Consider the following 21672-nt stretch of genomic DNA (forward strand, 5'->3'; position numbering starts at 1 on the left):
GTAACTCTGGAGGGGAGTTAAAGGTTAAATGATGTTAAAGAAATGAAGTAACTAGGGAGTTCGCACCGCTTAACTTTAGCATCACCTTCATTTTTACAGGCATCTTGCAGCAAAAGTGTAAAACTATGAGAGTCTGTTCAAAATTCAAAAAGTGTATTTAATTAGCATGCAGAACCTTTTCACCATAGTAGATTAGATCAGTGCATTAAGTATTAATTTAAAAGTGTTACTTTTCAAACATTAAAAAACATTAATACCGCCCGCCCCCTCCCAACCATCCAATAGTGAACTAAAGAGGCAACTCAGTTATGTGAACCCCTTGGGTTCCTATTATACATGAATAACATTATAGTTTATTAAATTAAACAAAGGAGAAGGCTTTGTACAGCGGAAATCCTAAAGTCACGTATTTCTAGGCTCTCAAAATGTGTCAATGAAGAAAACTGAGGGAAAAGTCAACTAAACCATTGCCTAGGATCAGAGAATTTGGTAAAGTGGGGAAGTCTGGATTAATCTCAGGTTTTCTGGTTTCACATTGTTCAATTCAGCCACTAGGTATGTGCTTAACTTACTCTACACCCATCTTTCCGCCAATCCCCCCCCCTCTTCCTCCTGAACTGTACCAAGGGACACTAGAATAGCTTCGCTCACTCAAAGCGGAAGAATCAGAATACACTTAACAGGACAACGTTTATCTGTCTCATTTACTGCTTTCTTGTTCAAAAATATTATGATGGAATTTTCAGCCTGTTAAATTCTTACTGGATTACATAAAAAAAAATAAAGGAAATGTCACCATTTCAGTTAGGCTTTAAAATAATTGAGCACTGACATAGTGGAGTTATTAAAGAAAAAACCACAATGGATATTGAGCAATACGAACATGCCGAGGGATCTACTGTGGGTTTTGTAAGTTCCTGAGGGCACAGCAGTTCCAGATTGGGCTTAGAAAGAAAATGTTAATTGTAGAATGTAGGAATCGGATCTAATAGCTACTATATGCCTTTATAAAAGATGGCACATATTGAATCAAATTATCTTAAAAGTAAATGAACAAAGGGAATGCAACTTTTTATAATGACATCTAAGTATAAATGATTTCTTTTACCTTGATTAGAAGATATCTCGGATTTCAGAAGGTTTAGAATATCAAGTTGACCGATGTCTCTTCTGGATACAGAATAGCTGCAAAACATCATATCATATTGTTAAAACAGTACGAACAGCAAGGCATTCAACATTTGTGGATTGAGATGGTGCAGGATGAGCTTTGTCCAATAAATTATCTTTAAAAAAATACAATGTCTGTAATGTTGCAACACTATTTTTGTCAGATATATTGTCAACATTCAACACTGTTGACTGTCTGACTCTGCTAGAAGTCAATGACTTAAGGTTGGAGATGAAGAGATTCCACATGGGGCTATTTTGCCCCATTAATTAATATCTATCTTCTGCCTTTGATTAAAGGCATCTAAATGTTCTGCATTGAAATATGCAGGTACACTAACCATATCCAGCTACTGACCAAAAAAAATAAAAAAATAAAAAAATAGGTGTTCCCATTGCCAACATCTCATCAAGTATGCCTTCTCTCTGCCCACTTCAGGCCTTTACATGAACAAGGAGACTTTCTACCATTTAAGGATGAGACAGTATTCACCCAAGTACACAAAAAGTGCTCCAAGTACAGGTGTACCACAATTCAGACCAGGGGCTACCCTTGCTTTGTGCCCACTTAGATACACTTTCACCAACCCAGTTAGACTATTTACAGCTACATCCATTCAGCACCACAAACTACCATACCATATGTCAAGTGATATAAACCACACCAAATATTTGACTGAATCACACTATAAAAATAGATCATATACTATACCACCCAACAGCGCACCATTGCACTGCTTCCCATTCTGTCAAACAAATTGTGACACCCCATCATACCAAACCTCACCATCATACCAAGATCTTGCATTACCATACAGAATCACCTACCATTCCTCAATCACCAGATCGCATCATAATGCTCTTTAACACAACGTACAAGGACAGCCTACTTGAGAACAACATGCCAGGTGGGCAAGTCAAATACATATAAAATTCAAAGGGGTACCAAATAAGCCATCAGCACTAGGAGAATTTAGTAGTGAACTTCCCAAACAGTGCTTTGAAAATTCTGACACACCCATGTAGGTTGCAAAGACGTTATAGAGCCTACTAGAACCACAGTGACGTTCCAGGCATACATTATCACAGTGAACACAGTTTAGTGAAAGCTGAAAGTCCCTGCATCCCCCTTCTCTGTATGCACTTCCCATTGAGCAATGCACTATAGAAAACATTCTGCCTCCAAGCCACATAGCCCACTTTCATTTCAGTCCCAAAAAAATTGTACTTACAGTGCACCCAACTAATAAGGAAAAACATGGATTGCTTCAAGGTACAAATTGGATTTGAACACCTCCTTTGGGCTCATTTTTCACAAGAAAATATGTTAAGTAGAAGCCCTGCTTACTGAGCAGACTTAGTACTTGCTCCATTGTTTGCTAGGACAGTTGTAGTAAGAACTTCAGAGTATGGCAAATGTTTGACCTTGAAGGAACAATGGCAGGAGGTGATGTTTTTGAGTCTTATATTATAACCATTCTTGAAAATGATGAGCACCCATTTGTCTTGTTATTCTTTGTCTTTCTTTCAGTTGTTTGGTAATGCTCTGCCCTACGCGAGTGTGTGAGCGATTGTAAGGAGCTGCTGGTTGTTCGTTGAGAAATGTCAGCAGCGATCTTCGTGAAGGCCTTCGATTTTGTGATCTGTGCCTTCGTTTTTTAGGTCTCGCCTCGGCAGCGCGCATGCGTTGCTCTAGGAGAGGGCCTTTAGCCATCAGTCTTCACTTTACAAGCACTGCACTTGTGTTTGTGGCAGAATCCACCTTGCGGGAGCGAGCAGCGGGGCGGCCATATTAATTACAAACATATGGCTGCTGCTCACTCCTGCAAGGTGGATGTCACCACAAGCACGAGTACTTGAAAAGTGAAGACCGCTTGTTTCTATTGGCCTTCTACAAACTTTTCTTTTTCTGTCCACCGACTTGTAATGTTAAATAATGCCATGGTGTGGGAGTAATTATCACACGTAGTCTGTTTCTTCTAGCTCACAATGTGAAGCACTCCGTATGACTGGATTAAACGAGTACTGCACGATGGCCAACTCAAAGAACATTGCGTTTGTGTATCGGCACCACTTGGTAAACGTAGGTAACAAGCCTGCAATGTCACTTGTATATGGCGTGGGAGAAGGATGATTAACTACTGCCTTATTGCAAGCAGATGCATTTCGTGCTCTCCATTTGGTGCAGTGAAGAAACCTAGAGTGAGTCAGTCCGTTGACAGCAGCAGGTTTTTCTCTTCTCTTGCCACTTACTTTTGCAGACTTCACTGAAACCAGAAAAAGCCTTCTCTGCTACTTTCATTTCCGTGTTTTTCATACGTAGTGATTGTTTTTGCGGGCACCCCGAATCGGAGGTTACTGGGACACAAACCCACCCTCGGGCACCAGAAGGTACAATTGTCATTATGGACGTGCAGCGTCACGTCGGTTCTTCCCTTACATGTTCATCAAAGGTCAGGTGAGCGAAAATTGGTCCCCGTTTTGGTTTTTGTTCTTTAATTTATTTTCCTGCTGCTATGAATGTAACCTAGCAGTCTCCATTTGCTCTGGAATAACCAGCCAGTTTTGTCACCATCATTCTAGAGAAAGTTCATGAAAGGCCTGAGGTCTGCCCAGCTTCCTGTGACAAAGTTGTGGACTGGTTTGTCCTGGTCGCCTTTCAGTCTTGCTTGTTACCATGCCCACTGTTTCTGGATTGGGACCTTCTAACCCAAACACCACTGGTTACTCGTTGACCTTTTTCCTGGCTCGCTCTTGAGCGCTGCTGCTGCTGCTGTGCCCTTTTCCTGCCGCCTGCAGGGGGCGGGGGATTATCTGCCCTCCCTCTATGGTCGGCTGCGCCATGCGGTCGGTGGCAAAAGCAGGGCTTATTTAGCATTTCACAGCAGCGCCATTATCCCCACCCGCTGCAGAGTCCGTAGCTCATGGTCTATTATGGCGACCCCTGTCCAAGTCCACCAGAAGTACCTCATTGAGGGGGGATTGAATGGAGTGTGGGCCTTGTCCAAACTACAGACCCCCACCTACTTCCTTGACAGGTGCTCCAAACTGATTTCATGGCAACCTGTTTTGAGTTGATCTCTTTATGTTTGGCAGTTAACTATGGCAACTTGTTTGACTTTTGAAGAAGAGCCTCCTGCACTGGGGAATACTAGCCTTTCCCGGTTCATGGTAACAAACATTCTGCCATCTGGTCGCGCTTTGAAATTGTGACCAAAGGGGGCAAATGGCCCTACTTCTCGCAGCAGTGTGAATTACAGATTGAAAAGATAGTAGTGCAGGATTGCGTTCCGCGTGGTGTTATCCTGCCTACGCTCCTGTCAGGGTTTCATTCTCGGTCCGGGTCTTTTTCCGATATTAAAATCTGCATCAAGGAATCCTTGTGATTTTAAAGGACTGAAGGTTCTCATTTTTATTTCTTGAGAGGTTAAACAGAAATCAAATGCAAATGTATAAAGTTTATTTCGGAAAATTGATTCCTCAAAACTTACGGACAATAAACAAACAATCATTAGAATACAATATTTCGTAATTGTTAAGACCAGTTAAAATCTCTTAAAACATCATAAACATGCTTTGAAAAATATAAAACAATCCTCATAACATAGCAAGGAGTAAAAAAAAAAAAAAAACACGTATATGTGCAAAGGAAACAACCAGTGCAAGTAATCCATTTCTCCTGGTCTAGAATTTGAGACTTTTAGCTTTCCTTATAAGCCCTGCCATGAATAGAAACTTGCTTATAGAACAAGCATTGGCATAGCCTATAGGTCTCGCCTTTGGGACCGTGTAAGTGTTTAGCCATGCAACAGTTTATGGTGTTGCACCAAGGATATTGTGCTGCATAATTAAATACTTATAAGGTCCCAAAGGCGAGACCTATTGGCTATGCCAATGCTTGTGGCATCGCTGGGGCTTTTGTTGTCAGGAACTCAGGAAAAATGGTTTCATGAGAAGTCATAGAAAAGATTCATCTAAAGCATTTTACGATGAATGGAATTTACCACATAACATCTTTAGAACATTCCCCTCAGAGTTAGCGGCCTTCTGGAAGGTGAAAGTGTGCTGCGTTCAGGCATATAATGTGGTACCTTCTTTGGTCTCCTTTTGATGGAGCTTGCAGCGTTTATGCACCAACTCTTATCTGCATTTCACAAAATAGATGCGTGGTCTTTCTCTAGGAATTGAAGCCTAAAGTCCTTAGTCCAAACTTCTTATGCAACCCAGGATTGGTCTTAAGCAGAGGTTGACAAAAGCCAGCAGTAACCGGGACGGAGTGGCTGGTACGATTTTTCCTTTCGGACATTAGAAGAAGGGTTGAAAATCCCCTCTAACAGCACTGATCTGGAAGCATAGCAAGAGAAGAAAATTCCCTGTCCATTCGGGATGGCTATTCTCGTCAACGTCTGACAGAAGGGCTACCAAGAAGAAATGTGTATTTAGTAAAAAAAAAAAAGAAAAAAAGAAAAAAAAAAAAAAAAAAAAAGACACCAACAGAAGTGAAGGCATGGTGGCTTTATTAAAGTAATAGAAGGAAAAAAAGACACAAAGTCTTTACAAACACTGAAAATAAAAACCCAAAGAGCAAATCAGTTCAAACCAGATTCAACTAATTCGAGAACAAAAAAGGCCTTTGTAATATAAAAAAACAAAATCTTTGAAAACAAAGAATAGGAAAAAAAAATACCTTTATGATCTACTAAGGATACAAAATACTTAAGAATGAAAAAAAGTTTAATGAGTAAACCGTTGCAGGATCCTGCTTTGGAGCAGAGCTATTCAATGCTGATTAATTCCAGTAACGACCATTCTCTATTTGTGCTGCAGACAAACCTATTTATGATTGGTGTGCCCAATAGGATAAGCTTGTAACCGGCAAGTTTTAATGCACAACATAAAGAAACAGTCTTTAACAAGTGTTCTTAATCCTTAAACATGTGTATCAAACTATATTCTATATTGTTTGCATAAAAAAAAAAAAACCACAAGCTGGCTCTTTATATAGTTTATCAAAAAGAGGTATATTGTGCAGAGTCCAGGTATCCCTAATGAGTGGACAGGGGCAGGATTTAACAATCACAAGGTTCACTTTTTGTTGCAGTGTGGTCGAGCAACCTTAGGCTTATCAAGGAGGAGTGTTAGACATTTGTTGTATATACAACATCAATAAACGACACACACACACGCGCGCGAGAGAGATCCACACCAATATACAAAATTAACACGTATTTTTATATAATTTTAGACAGCAAGAACTTCGTAATTGGGCAAGTACTTTATAAAATAGTAGTTTTGAAGAAAACCGGTAAATTCACTAGTATTGTCTCTAATGCTGTATTGTGATCCTATGGGGAAAAACACAAATACTGCATAGGGGTACTTAGTACCGACGTACGGGACCAATCTTCTCCAGTTAAGGTAAGTATGGGGCAAGTTCCATGGCAGCACCTCGGAAGGCTCTGGGATGTCCGTTTGCAGATGTGCTTTTCAGGCCAGGTGCTCTATTGGTTTCAATGTGAGGCAGTCCTGGGGAAAAGAGGCCGTAAGCTGGGACTGGGGGCCAGTTTGGTTCAACCCACGGGGTCTTGGTCCTCGAGATACTCTGGCACGGAGGATCACCTTCGGTCCACTTCTCATCAGACAGTAGTGCTCAGGTGCAGTGGTGTCGTTAGGTGTCAGGTCTGTGCTGCAGGAGACACTCACGGTTGAGGGGGCCTGCACAAAGAGGCTGCAGGCAGCGACTGGAAGTTAATTCTGGACAAACCTAAGGTGGGGTTCGACTCTGGTGGGTCGCAGGACCCTGTTGGCCCTATTGGCGCACTTCAACTCTGGCTGGGGGGCATGGGTGCAGTGGTGCTTTCCGCGGATGGGTTTTTGCAGTCCAGAGTGCTCACTGTTCTTCTTGGGTGCCTGCAGGGATCAGGGAAGTAGCTCCACTACTCCATGGGAGACACTGGTTGCTCCTTTAAGTGATGGTTGTCCTCCCAGGATTTTGGAGGCAGAGCAGTTGCAGGGTGAATTGTCTTTGGCGCAACGGTCGGCGATAGTAGGCAGGCCAGCAGGGTTGGAGGCCAAGTAAGTTGCTGCTCCTCAGTTCTTGCTCTTTGGTGTCCTTTTTCGCAGGTAGTCAGAATCTGCTTTCCTGCTGCCAGGGGCTCCTCAAAATACTAGATCTAGGGGACTGAAGTGTGGTAGTCAAGGGGCTACTTGGGGTTTTGTAGTGACCCCAAGGGTGACTACTTCCTGTGAGAATTGGATATAACCCTGTCCGAGAGTTCCAAATTCTGCCATCACCAAGATAACATTTTTCTAAAGGGAGGCACATCAGGCTCCTTAGGGGATGTGACTGGCCTGGGAGTGCACCACGCCTCCCTGAATATCTAATTTCCTGCCTGTCCTGGTGCCAAATGGGCCCAGGGCAGGGGCTTGGTATTTTCACAGTCTGGGGGAGCCGTGGTCACATATCAATGATGGCAGAGGCCTTTGAAGCCCCCTGCCTTGATATGCTGATTACTTAGCCATTCTGATTGAAGGTGGTGACACCACCTCTGGCCAGAGGAGGCATTGTTTCTGCCCTCACAGAGTAGGCTCTCAGCTGAGGGAGTCAGAAAACGGTCTGTGGTGGCAGGCTGGGCTACACCAGTCAGCCAGTACACTAGAAGATGGAAGTGTTTCAGGGGGCACCTCGGATGCACTTTGGGTGCATGTATTAATAAATCCACCACTGGATTCAGTGTGGATTTAATAATACAAGGTGTTTGATACCAAACACCATAGATTTCAGTGAAGCCATCATGTACCTGGGAACTTGTTTTTACCAGTGTCCAACACATGTACTTAAAATGGCTTTTCTGTTAGCTTGTGATATCAATGAATTGACTAAGACATCACAGGGGCATATCTGCTCATGTAGATATGTACACACACATGTAGTATAGTGCACCCTGCCTTAGGGCTGTAAGGCCTGCTGTATCTGCAGGCATGGAACACAGGGATGTGTGCCATGTCGTGGTTTCACTTTTATCTGCACCAAGACACAGCCTGTAATGGCAGTCAGCATGTTGGTGCCAAAGGGTCCCTTAGGGTCGCACAATACATGCTGCAGCCCTTAGGGACCCTCTTCAGCCTCTCTGCCCTAGGTACCTGAGGACCACTAACTAGGGACTCAAAAGGGGTGCTAAAGGTGTTGCCAATTGAGGGAACAATTGTACAGTTTGGTTTGGGGAATGAGAACCTGGCAATGGATAGAAAGAACCCAGTGCCCTTCTGTCAAAATTGCATCAGATACGAGGAAGAAAGTGGTGGTGACCATGTCAAAAAGGGGGTCTTTCACACAGTTGTCATCTAGTTGCTTTCAAGTACACCTTTGCTCAGAAAATTGCTGAATCGTTTTTTTTTTTAAATATATATAAATCCAAAGCTCTTTTCAGGACATGTGAAATCAAATAACCATTTGTTGATAACCTAAAGGGGAATTTGTAATGCCTGATTCCACAGTACAAGCCTAAGAATGAAAGATTTGCCAAACTTTCAGCTGGAAGTCTGAATGCCCAGGAAGGTAGACTGGTTCAGTTGCTTTAACCCCTTCGACGCGCATGACGGAACGGTTCCGTCATGCACGTCGGTTGGGCTGTGCTTATGACGGAACCGTTCCGTCATGGCCCCGCCCGCGCTCAGAATCTTCAGCGTGGCGCGGAAATCCGCGCCACGCTGAAGGGGTTAAATGAAAGCTAGTGACATGGCCTTCTCTGGGAAGGAATGCACTCATTGTGCATCCCATCAAATTCAGAGACTACACAAACATTTTCAGGAAAGATTACCATCTTGCAAGGCGTCTTCTAACAGGAAAGCACCTTCTACTGCATGGAAGCATCTAATTTGGCCTTCAATAAAGGTCATGAAGTCGGACAGGTTACCAAACTCCTATAAGGTGCATCACATGGTAAATGTACCTCAAAAACTCCAACAAGAGATGCCGCTGTATCATTTCTGTCCACCTTCAAGTGACCACTGATGATATCCTGTCTGTTGATGTGTGGCATAGTTCACCGTCCCCCTGTCAATAACTTAGATGGGATACTGTAGGAAGCTGGCTCGGTATATAGTATTAAAAAAAACAACAAAAAAAATATAATAAAAAAAAGGTGGTATAGTGTACAGAGTCCAGTGGAATCCCAAAGGTAGGCAGAGGTAAAAGTAGATAGCACTTTACTCTCTATTTGTGGTAGTGTGGGCGAGCAGTAAGGCTTTATTAGAGTGTAGTGTTAAGCATTTGTTGTACACACTCGATCAGCAAATTATGTCACACGCTCAAAGACTGAATTCAGACCAATTTGATGTGTATAAAAATATTTAGTTGTATTTATTTCCTAGAACCAAGCAAGCCTGGCACAAGTAAGTGTATATTGTACTTTTCAAGGCAGGTTGAACAATACAAGCAAGCTGAATGAAAATATATGTTACAGGTTTGTAAATGCTTACAATCCCCACAACTCTGCACTCGCCATCAACGGCGCAAGCTTGAGTGGGCAAACACCATGAGGAGGTCACCCCGGCGATCCTGATCCAAGATCTGGCGACCCCGGACCTGCCTCAAGGCTCCAGCCGACACATGCAGCCTAAATCCAGAAGGTCCCTCCAACCACGACCAGGAGCTTGTAAGAAGATCCGACCCCAAAAAGCACCCATGCACCAGACGACCCACAGCCTTGTGTGCCCCAAACAGACGGTGCCTAGCCAACCCCTAACTTACCTCTCGAAGTGGTGGTCGCACCCAGAAGACCTTCGTACCCAAGCCTGCAGTGCCTTTGCAAACCAGAGGTTCCCCCATTGAAAACAGGGCGCCTGACTTCAAAACAGCATCCTGCACCCGGCCGCCCTGGTGCCGCTGAAGGTGCACCTTTGGTGCTACTTTGTTTCCCTATTTGCTCTGAGCTAAAGTCCAGGAGCTTTGCTCCCATAATCAAGTGGCCTGCTAGTCAGCAGCCACCAACTGGAGGCCCCATATCGGATAACATTGGGCCTCAGCACTATGCACCCGGCCAACCTAGTGCCACTGAGGGTGTAACAAGAGTGCATCCTTGACCCTGGGGGACCCCCCCCCGAGTCTACCCCCAGAACCTCAACTATCACTACCAAATACTAACCTAAAAACAGATAACACCATTTTCCTCCATAGGATAACATTGATTGTTTTTCTTGGCAAAGTTTCTAAGTGTGGAGTTTGAAAACCTAAAGAAATTCTTTACAATTGCACCAACAAAAACTGAGTAAGAAAAGTAATCTCAAAATTAACTTACCTGTACTTTTACTGAAAAGCCCATTCAAGTCTATGTATAGTATTTACAAAGTATTGCATTTCTCTGAAACCATACTTTAAGTCGAAACAAAGTACATACACAATTTCAATTCAAACTGTTTTCAAACTGCATTACTACTGCAAAGTATTTATTGCTTACTTGTGCCAGGCTTGCTTCGTTCTAGAAAATAAAATAAAAGAATATTTTCATACAAAAACAATTGGTCTGAAGTTCAGTCTTTGAGTGTGTGAATTCATTTGCTGATTGAGTGTGTACAACAAATGCTTAACACTGGCCTCGGATACTGCCTTACTGCTCAACCACAAATAGAGAGTGAGGTGCTATCTAACTTTACCTCTGCCTACCTTTGGGATTCCACTGGACTCTGTGCACACTATACCTCACTTATATAATATATGCAGAGCCAGCTCCCTACACTTGGCACCTCAACCCAGGTTGTGCATTGTTTCAGACCCTTGAGAGCAGCAGGCTCTCGACCCAGGGGTCCAGAAACATGTCTGGTGGTGGCGGCTGGCGAGAAGCCACTCAGCCTGGACACTAGTGTAGGATTTTTCATTAAATCCGACACTGTCATCAGTGTGGGTTTAATGTGCTGAGAAGTTTGATACCAAACTTCCCAGTTTTCAATAAAGCCATTATGGTGCTGAGGACTTCGTAATGATAAGCTCCCAGTACCATATATTCTTAATGGCATTACTGCACTTACAAGGTCTAAGAACTGGCTAAGACACTGCAGGGGTACAGGGCTCATGCATCTGCACCCTCACCACTAATATAGTGCACCCAGCTAGAGGGGTGGCTGACCTATGTCAGGGCAGTGGTTTGTAGGCATGGCACACAGTGATTTGTGCCATGTCGACTCTTCACTTTGTTTTGCACCAAAACATGCTGCCTGCAAAGGCAGTGTACGTATGTAAAGGTACCGGGCCTCCAAGGGTGGCACAATAAGTGCTGCAGCCCTTAGAGGCCTTTCCTGGCCACAGCGCCCTTGGTACCCTTTACATTGGCCAAAGAGTGCCAATTGGGTTTGGTCTTCAATGCAGTTTATGGAAAGAACATAGGCCCTGGGTATCTCTTTGGCAGGAACCCAGGGCACACTGTCAAAGCACATCAGCAGTTTAGCAAAAAGTGGGGGTAACTATGCAAAGAGAGGGCACATACCGGTCAATATTTCAATCACCTTAGCCAATGGCACAACCACCATATCAGCACCACAAATGAAGTTAGCTTCTTTAACAACGGCTCCTGCAAACCATATCTTGGAGTCTGAATATACTTCATCAAGTAAAGTCCCTCAAGAGTTGCCTACAAAATATCTATGCACTGAAGAATAGTTGCAGGATGAAGCGGCCACCAGTCGACTCAGCTTCACGCAGAGCCAAGAAAAAGTAGCAGTATGAACATGAGAAGAGACAAAGGCTATCGTCATGAAGAGTCCCACTAGCAAAGCAGTCACCAGCATTCCACAAGTCATTTTGATGAACTTCATTATGAGTCACATTATCAAGATCCAGCAATTCTCAGAGCACCAATCAAGAATTAAGAACAAGGTGCCCAGGAGAAGGACCTTGACATCAAAGTTCTACAGCTGAAGGTGGTCCGAAAAAGTCTGCTGTCTTTCCTACCAAGACTAGTGAGTTTGCTAGAGCTAGTAAGAACTGGCACCACGACTGCCTATTTCACGTCAATAAAGCAGCGCAAAGCCTCCCGGGTTTTTAACGAAGAGCAACTCTTTAGGGATTGTGCAACAGAGCAAAGAATGATAATGTAGGCAGAACAATGAGAGGGGTAATTAACAAATGGATGTCTGCCCTTAGCAGGACAAGGAGTTTCTCAAAGTGTGAACTACATCAGGATCTAGAAACAATGAACTTCCAGAAAAGGGGCCAGATTGTGATACTGTCAAACAAGAAACACAGGTACTTTGCCAGAAGGCATTGGCAACCGGGAATTAGGGGGATGGGGTGGGCGAATATGAACGCATTTTTTATCAAGGCGTTTGCTTGAGTATTTTCATGGTTTACTCTGGTCCAGAGAGTTATCAAAGCCAAGAGAGCCCTGCTAGCTGATCCTTACAGCCTCTGCCTGGGTCTATCAGTATTGGTCAAAGATCTTCTGCACTTCTTCGAAGCTCTGCCCTTCCCTCTGGGGAAGTGTAAGAAAGTGGCTCTGTATATACTGTCCCCAAATAGGTACAATGTGCACAGAGTCCACAGTCTCCAGAGGTTTGGCAGAGGATAAAGTTAGATATAACCTTTCTCTCTAAAATGGTAGCTTGGTCGAGCAGTAAGGCACTATCAGAGGACAGTGTAAAGCATTTGTTGTACACACTCAGTCAGCAAATGGTCTCACACACTCAAGAACTGAACTCTAGGCCAATGGTTTGTATAGAAAAATATATAATTGTTATATTTTAGAACCAACAATAGGTATCAAAATATAGTTTCACAGAATGAGATGATTTAGATAAATGCTTTCAATAGGCAATAGACTTTTGAATACAGTAGTTACAGTTGTTGCAATAGGCAACACAATTCAAACACAATTATAACATTGAGCTCAATGGGAATTGCTTAATAAATTCAATTAATTACTTTTTGGATTACTTGTCTAACCAAAGGACTGGATCCTAGATTCAGTCCTGGGACATCACCTGTAAACAGTTGAAAGAAATCGTTTTTGTTACACAGGCGATTTTTAAGGAAATTTGTAAGTTTAAAAAAATCGACACTTAGAAGAATTTCTGGCAAAAACCAGGCAATGTTATCCTATGGAGGAAAATCAAGTTATTGGCAAGTACGGTTGCAAAACCAGGCAATGTTATCCTATGGAGGAAAATCAAGTTATTGGCAAGTACGGTTGCAATTACTTTTCAGGGTCAGTGCTGGGCACCAAGATCCAGCACTTGGATCTCTCCTGATAACAGGCGAGTCATTTCGTTATTTGGCTGATTTTAGGTTAATATTTTAAAGTTTTAAAACTCGACAGAAGAATTTCCAAGTGAAATCAGTCAATGTTACTAACCCTGGGCGTGACACTACGCTTCGCCCACGTAGTGTACGTAGCGCTGCCTGCTTCACAGTTTTCGAAGTAGGCGAAGCAGGCAGCGCTACGCACACGCCAGGGCGAAGCGTAGCTGCCTGCCCCGCACCACCCGCCTGCCCTCCTTTTAAAACATATCCTGAATGTAAAATTATTAAAAGTAAAGACACTTACGGCGTCTCCGGGGCTCCTTCTTCCTGGTTTCCAACTTCTTCTGACAAATGCGCATGCCCGCGCATGCGCATTTCTCGCAAGAAATGCGCATGTGCGGGCGTCCGCGCATTTCTCGCAACTAGTTGGAAACCAGGAAGAGGGAGCCCCGGAGACGCCGCGCTTCAGGTAAGTGTCTTTACTTTTATTTATTATAAATTCAGGGTAGGTTTTAAAAGGAGGGCGGGCGGGAGGCGCGTAGTGGGGCTACGCGGAGCCCCACGTAGATTTGGGCACACTACGCGCTGCTTCACGTAGCCCGACTACGCCCACTACACCCACCCTTAAATGTTACCCTATGAAAGAAAAGTGAGTTATCGGCTTTTGGGTAAGTACTCGACTGGCAGAGTTAAGGTTCTGGGCATAGACTCAGGGGTCTCCCAGAGTCAGTTAGGTACAGCTGTTACAACCTCAGTGGCACAGGGGCAGCCGGGTGCAGAGAGAGTTAGGCCCGATGTTAGCCTATGGCGGGCAGGGGGCCTTTGGTTGATGGCTGCTAGCAGGCAGGCCACACGGCTGTGGGAGCTGGGCTCCTGGTCACTTGCTCAGGGCAAGTGGGGAAGAAAAATAGGAGAGAGGTTGCACTCCCAGGGGCACTTGGGCGGCTGGGTGCAGGGTGGTTTTGAGCCGTCGGGTGCTCAATGGATTTCAATGAAGAGCAGCTCAGTGACGAACAAAGGCTGCAAGCTCGGGGACGAAGATTCTTCAGGTGTGACCACCACTTCGAGAGGTAAGTTGGGAAGCTGTAGGTTAGGTAGTCACCCAGGAGCTGGGCACAGGGGGCCGCAGGGCGCCGGGTGCAGGGGTGTCTTTTTGCGTCGGGAAATCTTACACTCAGCTGGTTGGGGGGGGGGGGGGCTCTGATGTTGAGGCTGCAGGCGTCGTCAGGAGCGTCGAGGAGGGTCCTTGGGTGCTGGATTCTGGGTCACAGTCGCCGGGGGGACGTCCTCGTGGTCTTTGTCCACTCCGGCACAGGCCAGGCTTGGCGGGTGCAGTGTGTGAAGGGTTGGGGGTTCCTGGCTTCTGCCAGGGGTTGTGGTTTGTTGTTGAGCAGGTCCCAGTCTTTAGAGTCACAAGGTCCTCCGGGGTTTTTGAGGTTGCTGACCACTGGAGACGCCGGGGTTTATCAGGAGCTGGTTCGAGGGTCGACGGGCCTGTAGGGCTGGGGTCAAATCAGTTGGTGTCTTCCTCTTGTTAGCAGCTGCACGGCAGGTCTTCTTTCTTCTTGTTCTTCTTGCTGGTTTCGGATTCGGGATCGGACGAAGGCAGGTTCAGGGTGCCCCTAAATACTAAATTTAGAGGCGTTACAGGTAGGTAAAGGGCAGGGACCAGTGGGTCCCTTCCCTGGGGTGGGTACACCCCCTATCCTGCCATGTCCGCTACTTCTCTGGAGTTCTTGGTTCCTGGGTGAAGTGCTGGCAGGTCTCCCAGGCTTTGTGAATACAAGATGTTTGAAACCAAACATCCCTATTTTCAGTGAAGCTATCATGCAGCTGGGGAACTCGTTTTCACCAGTGACCAGCACATGGGTTAAAACGGCTTCCCTGATCAATGGAACAATGGAAGCAATGGAACGGACCAGCACAGGGGCATATCTGCTCATGAAAATATGCCTTCACATGTGATATAAGGCACCCTGCCTTAGGGCTGTAAGGCCTGCTGTAGGGGTGACTAACAAATATTACATGCAGCGTTACGAGACATGGCACAGAGTGATGTGTGTCATGTCTTGTTCTCACTTTTGTCTGCACCAAAACATGCAGTCTGCAATGTCAGGTCATCCTGGAGTTTGGTGAAGGGTCCCTTAGGGTGGCACAATTCGTGCTGCCCTTTGGGACCCTCTTTGGTACCTCGGGTCCTAGGTACCGGTGATGCAATTTACTAGGGACTTACAGAAAGTGCTACAGGTATTGCCAATTGGGGACAATTGTACATTTGTGGGAAACAAGACATGGCACTGGGGACCTGATTAGCAGGAACCCAGTGCAATTCCAATCGAAATCATACATGTACCAGGCAAAAAGTGGGGGTGACCATGTCAAAAAGGGGCACTTTCCTACAGGAGATAAAAAAATATTTGTCATTGGAAACTGCTTTGTTGTAGGCTTTAAAATCCATTAAGCAAGTTAGTGATACTCTCCCATTTACTATAAAATCCCCCTGGTTAACTTCCATAAAGTCAATGAGATACTGCACAATAACCCTACATTCATTTGGGAAGCCCCTATAGGCTTTAATTTTACTTAACAAATCATGCTCAAAGCATTCTACAAGTAGGAACAAGCGCTGCATTCCTTGTATGCCCACAGATGCTTAAAAATTCGACATTGACCATACCAAGCACTTCAGTCAATCGGACCAACTCTGTGCAGCTTATGGGTGCCCACAAAGAGGGTGTCCGTTTCCAAAACAACATATAGAAAAATTAACTGCTACCGCTATTGTACTCTCACTTCAAGACTAGTTGCTCTCTACAGTCTCTTGCGTCAGCGAATTGTACAAGAGAGCGGAAGTCAAAGGTGACTTTTATGCAGCAGTGCCTCTAGGAGACATCCGCTTAGTTTCAACTTGAAGGAGTAGCTAGAAGTTTCCAAAATATTGCTGCCTAAATTCAGACTTTCAGAGAATCAGACGGTTATCATCATAATGGTGAACAACTACTCGCTTAAGTGCAAGCCATTAAAAAGGTCATAGAATCTTATGGATGTAATGTATATGGATTTTATACTAGATTCTGCATAATATACCAATTCAAGCAAGCATCTCTGTTCGGGATCCAATGCTAGAAAAAACACGTTAATTACCTGTGTTCCTGCATGAGGATGGCTGTAGGAAATAACCATTTTTTAGTGATAATTTGCTAGAAAGCTGGCAAATGCCATGTACAACACACTATCTTTCCCAGGTAATCAGAGGGAGGTTGGCAATGGCTTGCATGGTGCCTTTCACTGCAGAGAATTAGAATATGCAGTTTTTAGAATTTTTCAGTCATTTTTTCCCCTCCCAAATCAAATGAGCAGCGTGTCACAAACTATGATTCTACCACAATTCTGTGATTCAAGAGTTTCTATTGGAGCTAGGGCTTGGGTTTTGATTGGTTGATAAGGCCAAGATTCAGATAGGTTTCCAAGCCTAGGGATCCCATTGGCTCCAGAGCGAGGGTTCCTATTAGACCAAGGTCAATTGCGCACTAGGGCTATTTAAGCCTAAGGCTCAGTGAGCCCAGCCTGGGCTTCCAGGTAAAGGGCATGGCATTATGAGGCCTAGAAATGGCCTAGGGCCAAAACCTCTGCATCACAACAATAAGAATTTCAGGAAAGCAGCCATTCACTTACATTATCTTCATTTATTAATACTACCTAAACTCAACCTATACTAAATGCAGACCACTAAAATACAATCACTAAGTGACTTTAATTGTTAATAAATCTCCAATCAACCACCTGATGTTTCATAAACAATCACAACATCAACACCACACAACCTATCTGAAACAATATTAACAATCCACAAACCAGTAACCAAATACCTTAAAAATAAGTCACTTGCCAGAGGGAACCCAACCAAGGGTAGGCGCCAATGTATGATCACAAGATTTCCTTATTGTACCTTCCCATCGCAACTCCCAAAACACGACCCAAATCACCAGACAACACAGTAGTTAAAACACCATTACCCACACAAAAAAGCACCCCCCACAAATGCAAACATCTAAAAAGGAAAATGCTACTTACCAGTATGCATCTGTTTTTGGCATGTAGAGCTGCAGATCCACACACGTCCACCCACCGACTCGGTTCGGAAGACTTGCACGGCACCGACTCTGGAACGGTTTTGTGCTCCTTTGGCTTAGAACTGTGATGTTTTACAGTCTCTGTGGCCGCTTCTGGAACCGGGTGATTTTTCGGATCCAAGACTGTTTTCGGCTCCGAAGGGTGTGAATCCGAAGCTTTAGGGATCGGTTTTTTGCTCGGCTCTGAGTGTTTTTTTTGGAGTCGATGCCTGTAGATTTTGGTGCCGAGTGCTTGGATGTGGAGGCAGCGATCGGCATGGAGGAGGAGGGCGGTTTCTTTTTCGGTGCCAGTGTCCGTCCTGTACCGATAGTAGACTGACTCGAGCCTGAGTCGCCTGAAGGCTTAGTAGGCTTCTTTGCCAGGCCCAAGGGCGGGGCATGGGAAGCAGTCTCTTGGTGTGCATGTGTGCCCGAAAGTGTGACCAAAGCCTTTTTCAATGGTGTAGGGATGGTGGGGGGGGGGGGGTGAAGATGTCATCTGGGATGGGTGCAGACGAGAAAGCCATTGTTCTCCTGGCTCGACGATCTCTAATGGTCTTCGAGCGGAAAGAGGCACAAGCTACACAGTCTCTGGCCTCGTGCTCCGGAGACAAGCAGAGGTTGCACACCTCATGCAGATTGGTGTGTGGAAGTTTCAACCCACATTGAGGACATTTCTTGAATGGCGTCCTTTCCATGAGCCAGATACGAAGGCCTTTGTCGACGACCAGAAACGAGGACTTCAATTATTATTATTATTTTAGGTTTTTATAGAGCGCGTAGTCACCCTCGAGTATCCCAGCGCTGAAACCTCGGACTCCTAAGGAGGGGGCAAAGAGAGGCTGCTGACGAATCAGGGGAAAAGAAGAGTTTTGAGGGACTTTCTGAATCGTAGGAGGTTTGGTTCAGCTCTGAGATTCGGGGGGGAGCGCGTTCCATTTTCTAGCTGTGATGACGGAGAAGCGGCGGCCGCCTATGCGGGCCTTCTTCACCCTGGGGACAATGATAAGGTTTCCCTGTTCTGACCGGAGCGCTCTCGTTGGTCTGTATGGAGTGATCCAATTATTCAGAATAGGGGGGCCGGCGTTGTGCAAAACCTTGTGGGTCAGGCAAAGGGCTTTGAAAACGACTCTTTCCCTCACGGGGAGCCAATGAAGTTTCCTCAGAGCTGGTTTGGCTGATGTTCTAGCTGGGGTGTTCGTGAGTAGGCGCGCTGCGGCATTCTGAGTTTTTTGCAATATTTGGAGAGTGGCTTCCGGTGCTCCGAGGTAAATGGCATTGCTATAGTCCAGTCTGGATAGAACTAAGCCTTGAATCAGCAGAAGACGGGACTGGGATGGTAGTAGCGGGAGCACCTTTCTACAAGATCTAAGTAGGCCATAGCAGATGCCAGCTGTTTTCCTAGCCTGAGTCCTGAAGGTGAGATCTGTCTCAAGCCATACTCCCAGACTCTTAACCTCTGTCTTGGGAGTAGGGGGTTCACCCATACAAGCGGGCCAGAGATTGGAGGGAAGGCTCCTAGTTTTGTGGCCTAGGAGCAAGATCTCTGTTTTTGACCCGTTTAGTTTGAGGTCTGAGTCATTCATCCATTGATGGACGTTGGAGAGGCAGTCTCGAAGATTGGCGGGCTCTAGCTTGGGGTGGGAAAGTGTCACCACCAGCTGAGTGTCGTCAGCATAGCTGACGATAGTGATTCCGAATGGTGAGACCAGCTCCTCCAGTGGGGCCATATACACGTTAAAAAGCGTGGGGCTCAGTGAGGAGCCCTGAGGCACTCCACACCGGAGGGGGATAAAGGGGGAGCGGCTTTCTCCTTCCCAGACTTGGAAGGAGCGTCGGGAGAGGAAGGATGCGAGCCATTTCAGCGCGCTGTCTTTCACGCCGATGTTATCCAGGCGCTGGGCTAGGACCTGGTGGCTGACAGTGTCGAATGCCGCGCTTAGGTCTAGGAGGACCACTGCCACTGATCCTCCGGTGTCGATAATTTCTCTTGCCCTCTCTACGGCAGCCAGGAGGGCGGTGTCAGTGCCCTGGCCTGGTCTAAAGCCTGTCTGGGAGTTTTTAAGAAGGTGGTTTGCTTCTAGGAAGTGAGATAGCTTTTTGTTTACAAGCTTCTCCGCGACCTTACCTATCCAGGGGAGGAGCGAGATGGGTCTGTAGTTGGATAGGTCCGCGGGGTCTAACGAAGGCTTCTTGAGTAGACCTTTGACGACAGCCTCCTTCCAACTTTGTGGGACTTCTCCTTGGACAAGCGAGGTGTTAATGAGGGCAGGAAGTTTAGCTGTGATGGTCCGAGTGATGTCTTTAGCGAACCGTACGGGAACTGAGTCACTGGGGGCACCACTCTTAGTAGATGCTAGGGTTACTGCCACTTCCTCCTCGGTGACTGGTCCGAATGACACTAAATGAGGTGCGTCGGGTTTATCAGGGGCGTTCCCTAACGCAGGGGATGAATCCTTTACTTTGTCTGGGGTAGCGGAGTTGGTAGCAGGAAGGGAGGAGAGAATTTTTTTAATCTTATCGTCGAAAAAATTGGCGAGGTTGGTACATTTTTCTACGGCTGCTTTGGGGTCCATGGGTATCTGCGGGGGGGCTGGAACATGGAGAAGCTCTTTGAGGATAGAAAAAGTCTTTGGCTGAGCAAGAGGAGTTCTTTATTTTTTCCTCATAAAAAGAGCTTTTTGCATTATGGAGGGCTTGTTTATAGGCTTTCATAGCTGTTTGATAGGCGCTTTTCTCCGTCGCCGATTTGTTTTTTCTCCATGTACGCTCTGTCTTTTTGCACTCCTTCCTTAGCATGTTCAAGGGCGGGGTGTACCAAGGAGCATGGTTGATCCTTTTTACATGCTTAAGGGAGCTGGTTAGCGGGACAAGGCTGTCTAGGGGGTTGGAGAGCCAGCTGTTGAATTCTCTATCGGCGGTGTTAGGGTCGGTTGAGAGGGGGCCAGCGGATTCCCGTAGCTTTGCTTCCCATTCTTCTGGTATTAACTTATGCCATCGTCTAGTTTGTATCCTAGTTTTCTGTTTGGGGGCAGGGGTGGACTGGAGGGACCAGTGCATAGGGACCAGTAAGTGGTCGGTCCATGGGAGGGGAGTGGGATTTTGGGTTTGGAAGTTCCTAATGTTGGTGAAGACAGGATCAAGGAGCTGTCCTTTCTCGTGGGTGGCTTTAGAATTCAGAAGCAGGAGGTCAGCTGACATAAGGTCTGCTAGTAGGTTGGCGGCTGTGTTATCCGCTGGGTCAAGGAAGTGTAGGTTCAGGTCCCCTAAGAGGAGAAAGTTGGGGGTTGATATTGTTTTTAGGAGGATGTGGTCCATCAGGGTACTTGAGAAGTCTCCTAGCGGGCCTGGTGGTCGGTATATCAGTAGTCCCGATATTGAAGTGGTTGGGGAGATCTGGAGGGTGAAATTGCAGTTTTCACAGTCCTTGACCGTGCCGCCGTCGATTCTGCAGCTGAGATGATCTTTATAGAGTATGGCGATCCCGCCACCTCTTCCGACCGGTCTATTCAGACAGCGGATTTGGTAGCCGAGGGGGGGGGGGGGTTGCATTGACCAGGTCGGAGTCGTTGTTGGGGGTTAGCCATGTTTCGGTCAGAAACAGGGCGTCTAGCGAGAGGGTTTGGGTGAGGAGGTTTATCTCGTGGGAGTGTTTTACCAGAGATCTGCAGTTCAGGAGGCCGAGTCGAAGCGTTTGGCTAAGTTCCGTGGCTTCAGGGGGATTACAGAGGGTGCATCCTGTGAACGGGGTATCCTCCTTAAGGGTGTATTCACACTGCGGATGTTTTTTTGTGATCCAGTTTCTGAGTGTATCCGAGGTGTAGGATATGCGAATCTGTGAGTTGGGCATAGTGTCTGGGCCTGAGGCCGTTTGGGCCCGGACGGGCGCAGACGGGCTTGACTTTGGCTCGACTTCGGCGCGATGCCGGCGCTCCCGCTGCGCTCGGCCGCTGCGCGTCCGGAAGTGGCACATTGATAGAGGACGGAGAGGCGTGTCCTCGCTAGTGGGCGTGTCAGCAGTAGCGGGCGCGCGAAGGGCTCAGCGCGTTTCCTCGCTGCAACAACGCTCGGGATAGCAGAGCGGAGCTTGGCGATTTCCCTAGGCAGCAGGTCAGTGGGTGCTCAGGGTGAAAGTGCACAGTTAAAAGCAAACGAAAA

At 46.0% G+C, this 21672-nt stretch overlaps 1 protein-coding gene across 1 annotated transcript in view; it reads right to left on the reverse strand.

The window, feature by feature from the left end:
• Nucleotides 1-21672, reverse strand: part of ARID4A (AT-rich interaction domain 4A) — a 326144-nt gene that overhangs the window by 248879 nt on the left and 55593 nt on the right. The window contains exon 10 of the mRNA XM_085626128.1: nt 1109-1185. Coding sequence (XP_085482254.1) covers nt 1109-1185 — 77 coding nt within the window. The remainder of the gene's footprint in view (nt 1-1108; nt 1186-21672) is intronic.

This window comes from Triturus cristatus, chromosome 9 (genome assembly GCF_964204655.1).
Source record: "Triturus cristatus chromosome 9, aTriCri1.1, whole genome shotgun sequence".
In the NCBI taxonomy this organism is placed as follows: Eukaryota; Metazoa; Chordata; class Amphibia; order Caudata; family Salamandridae; genus Triturus; species Triturus cristatus.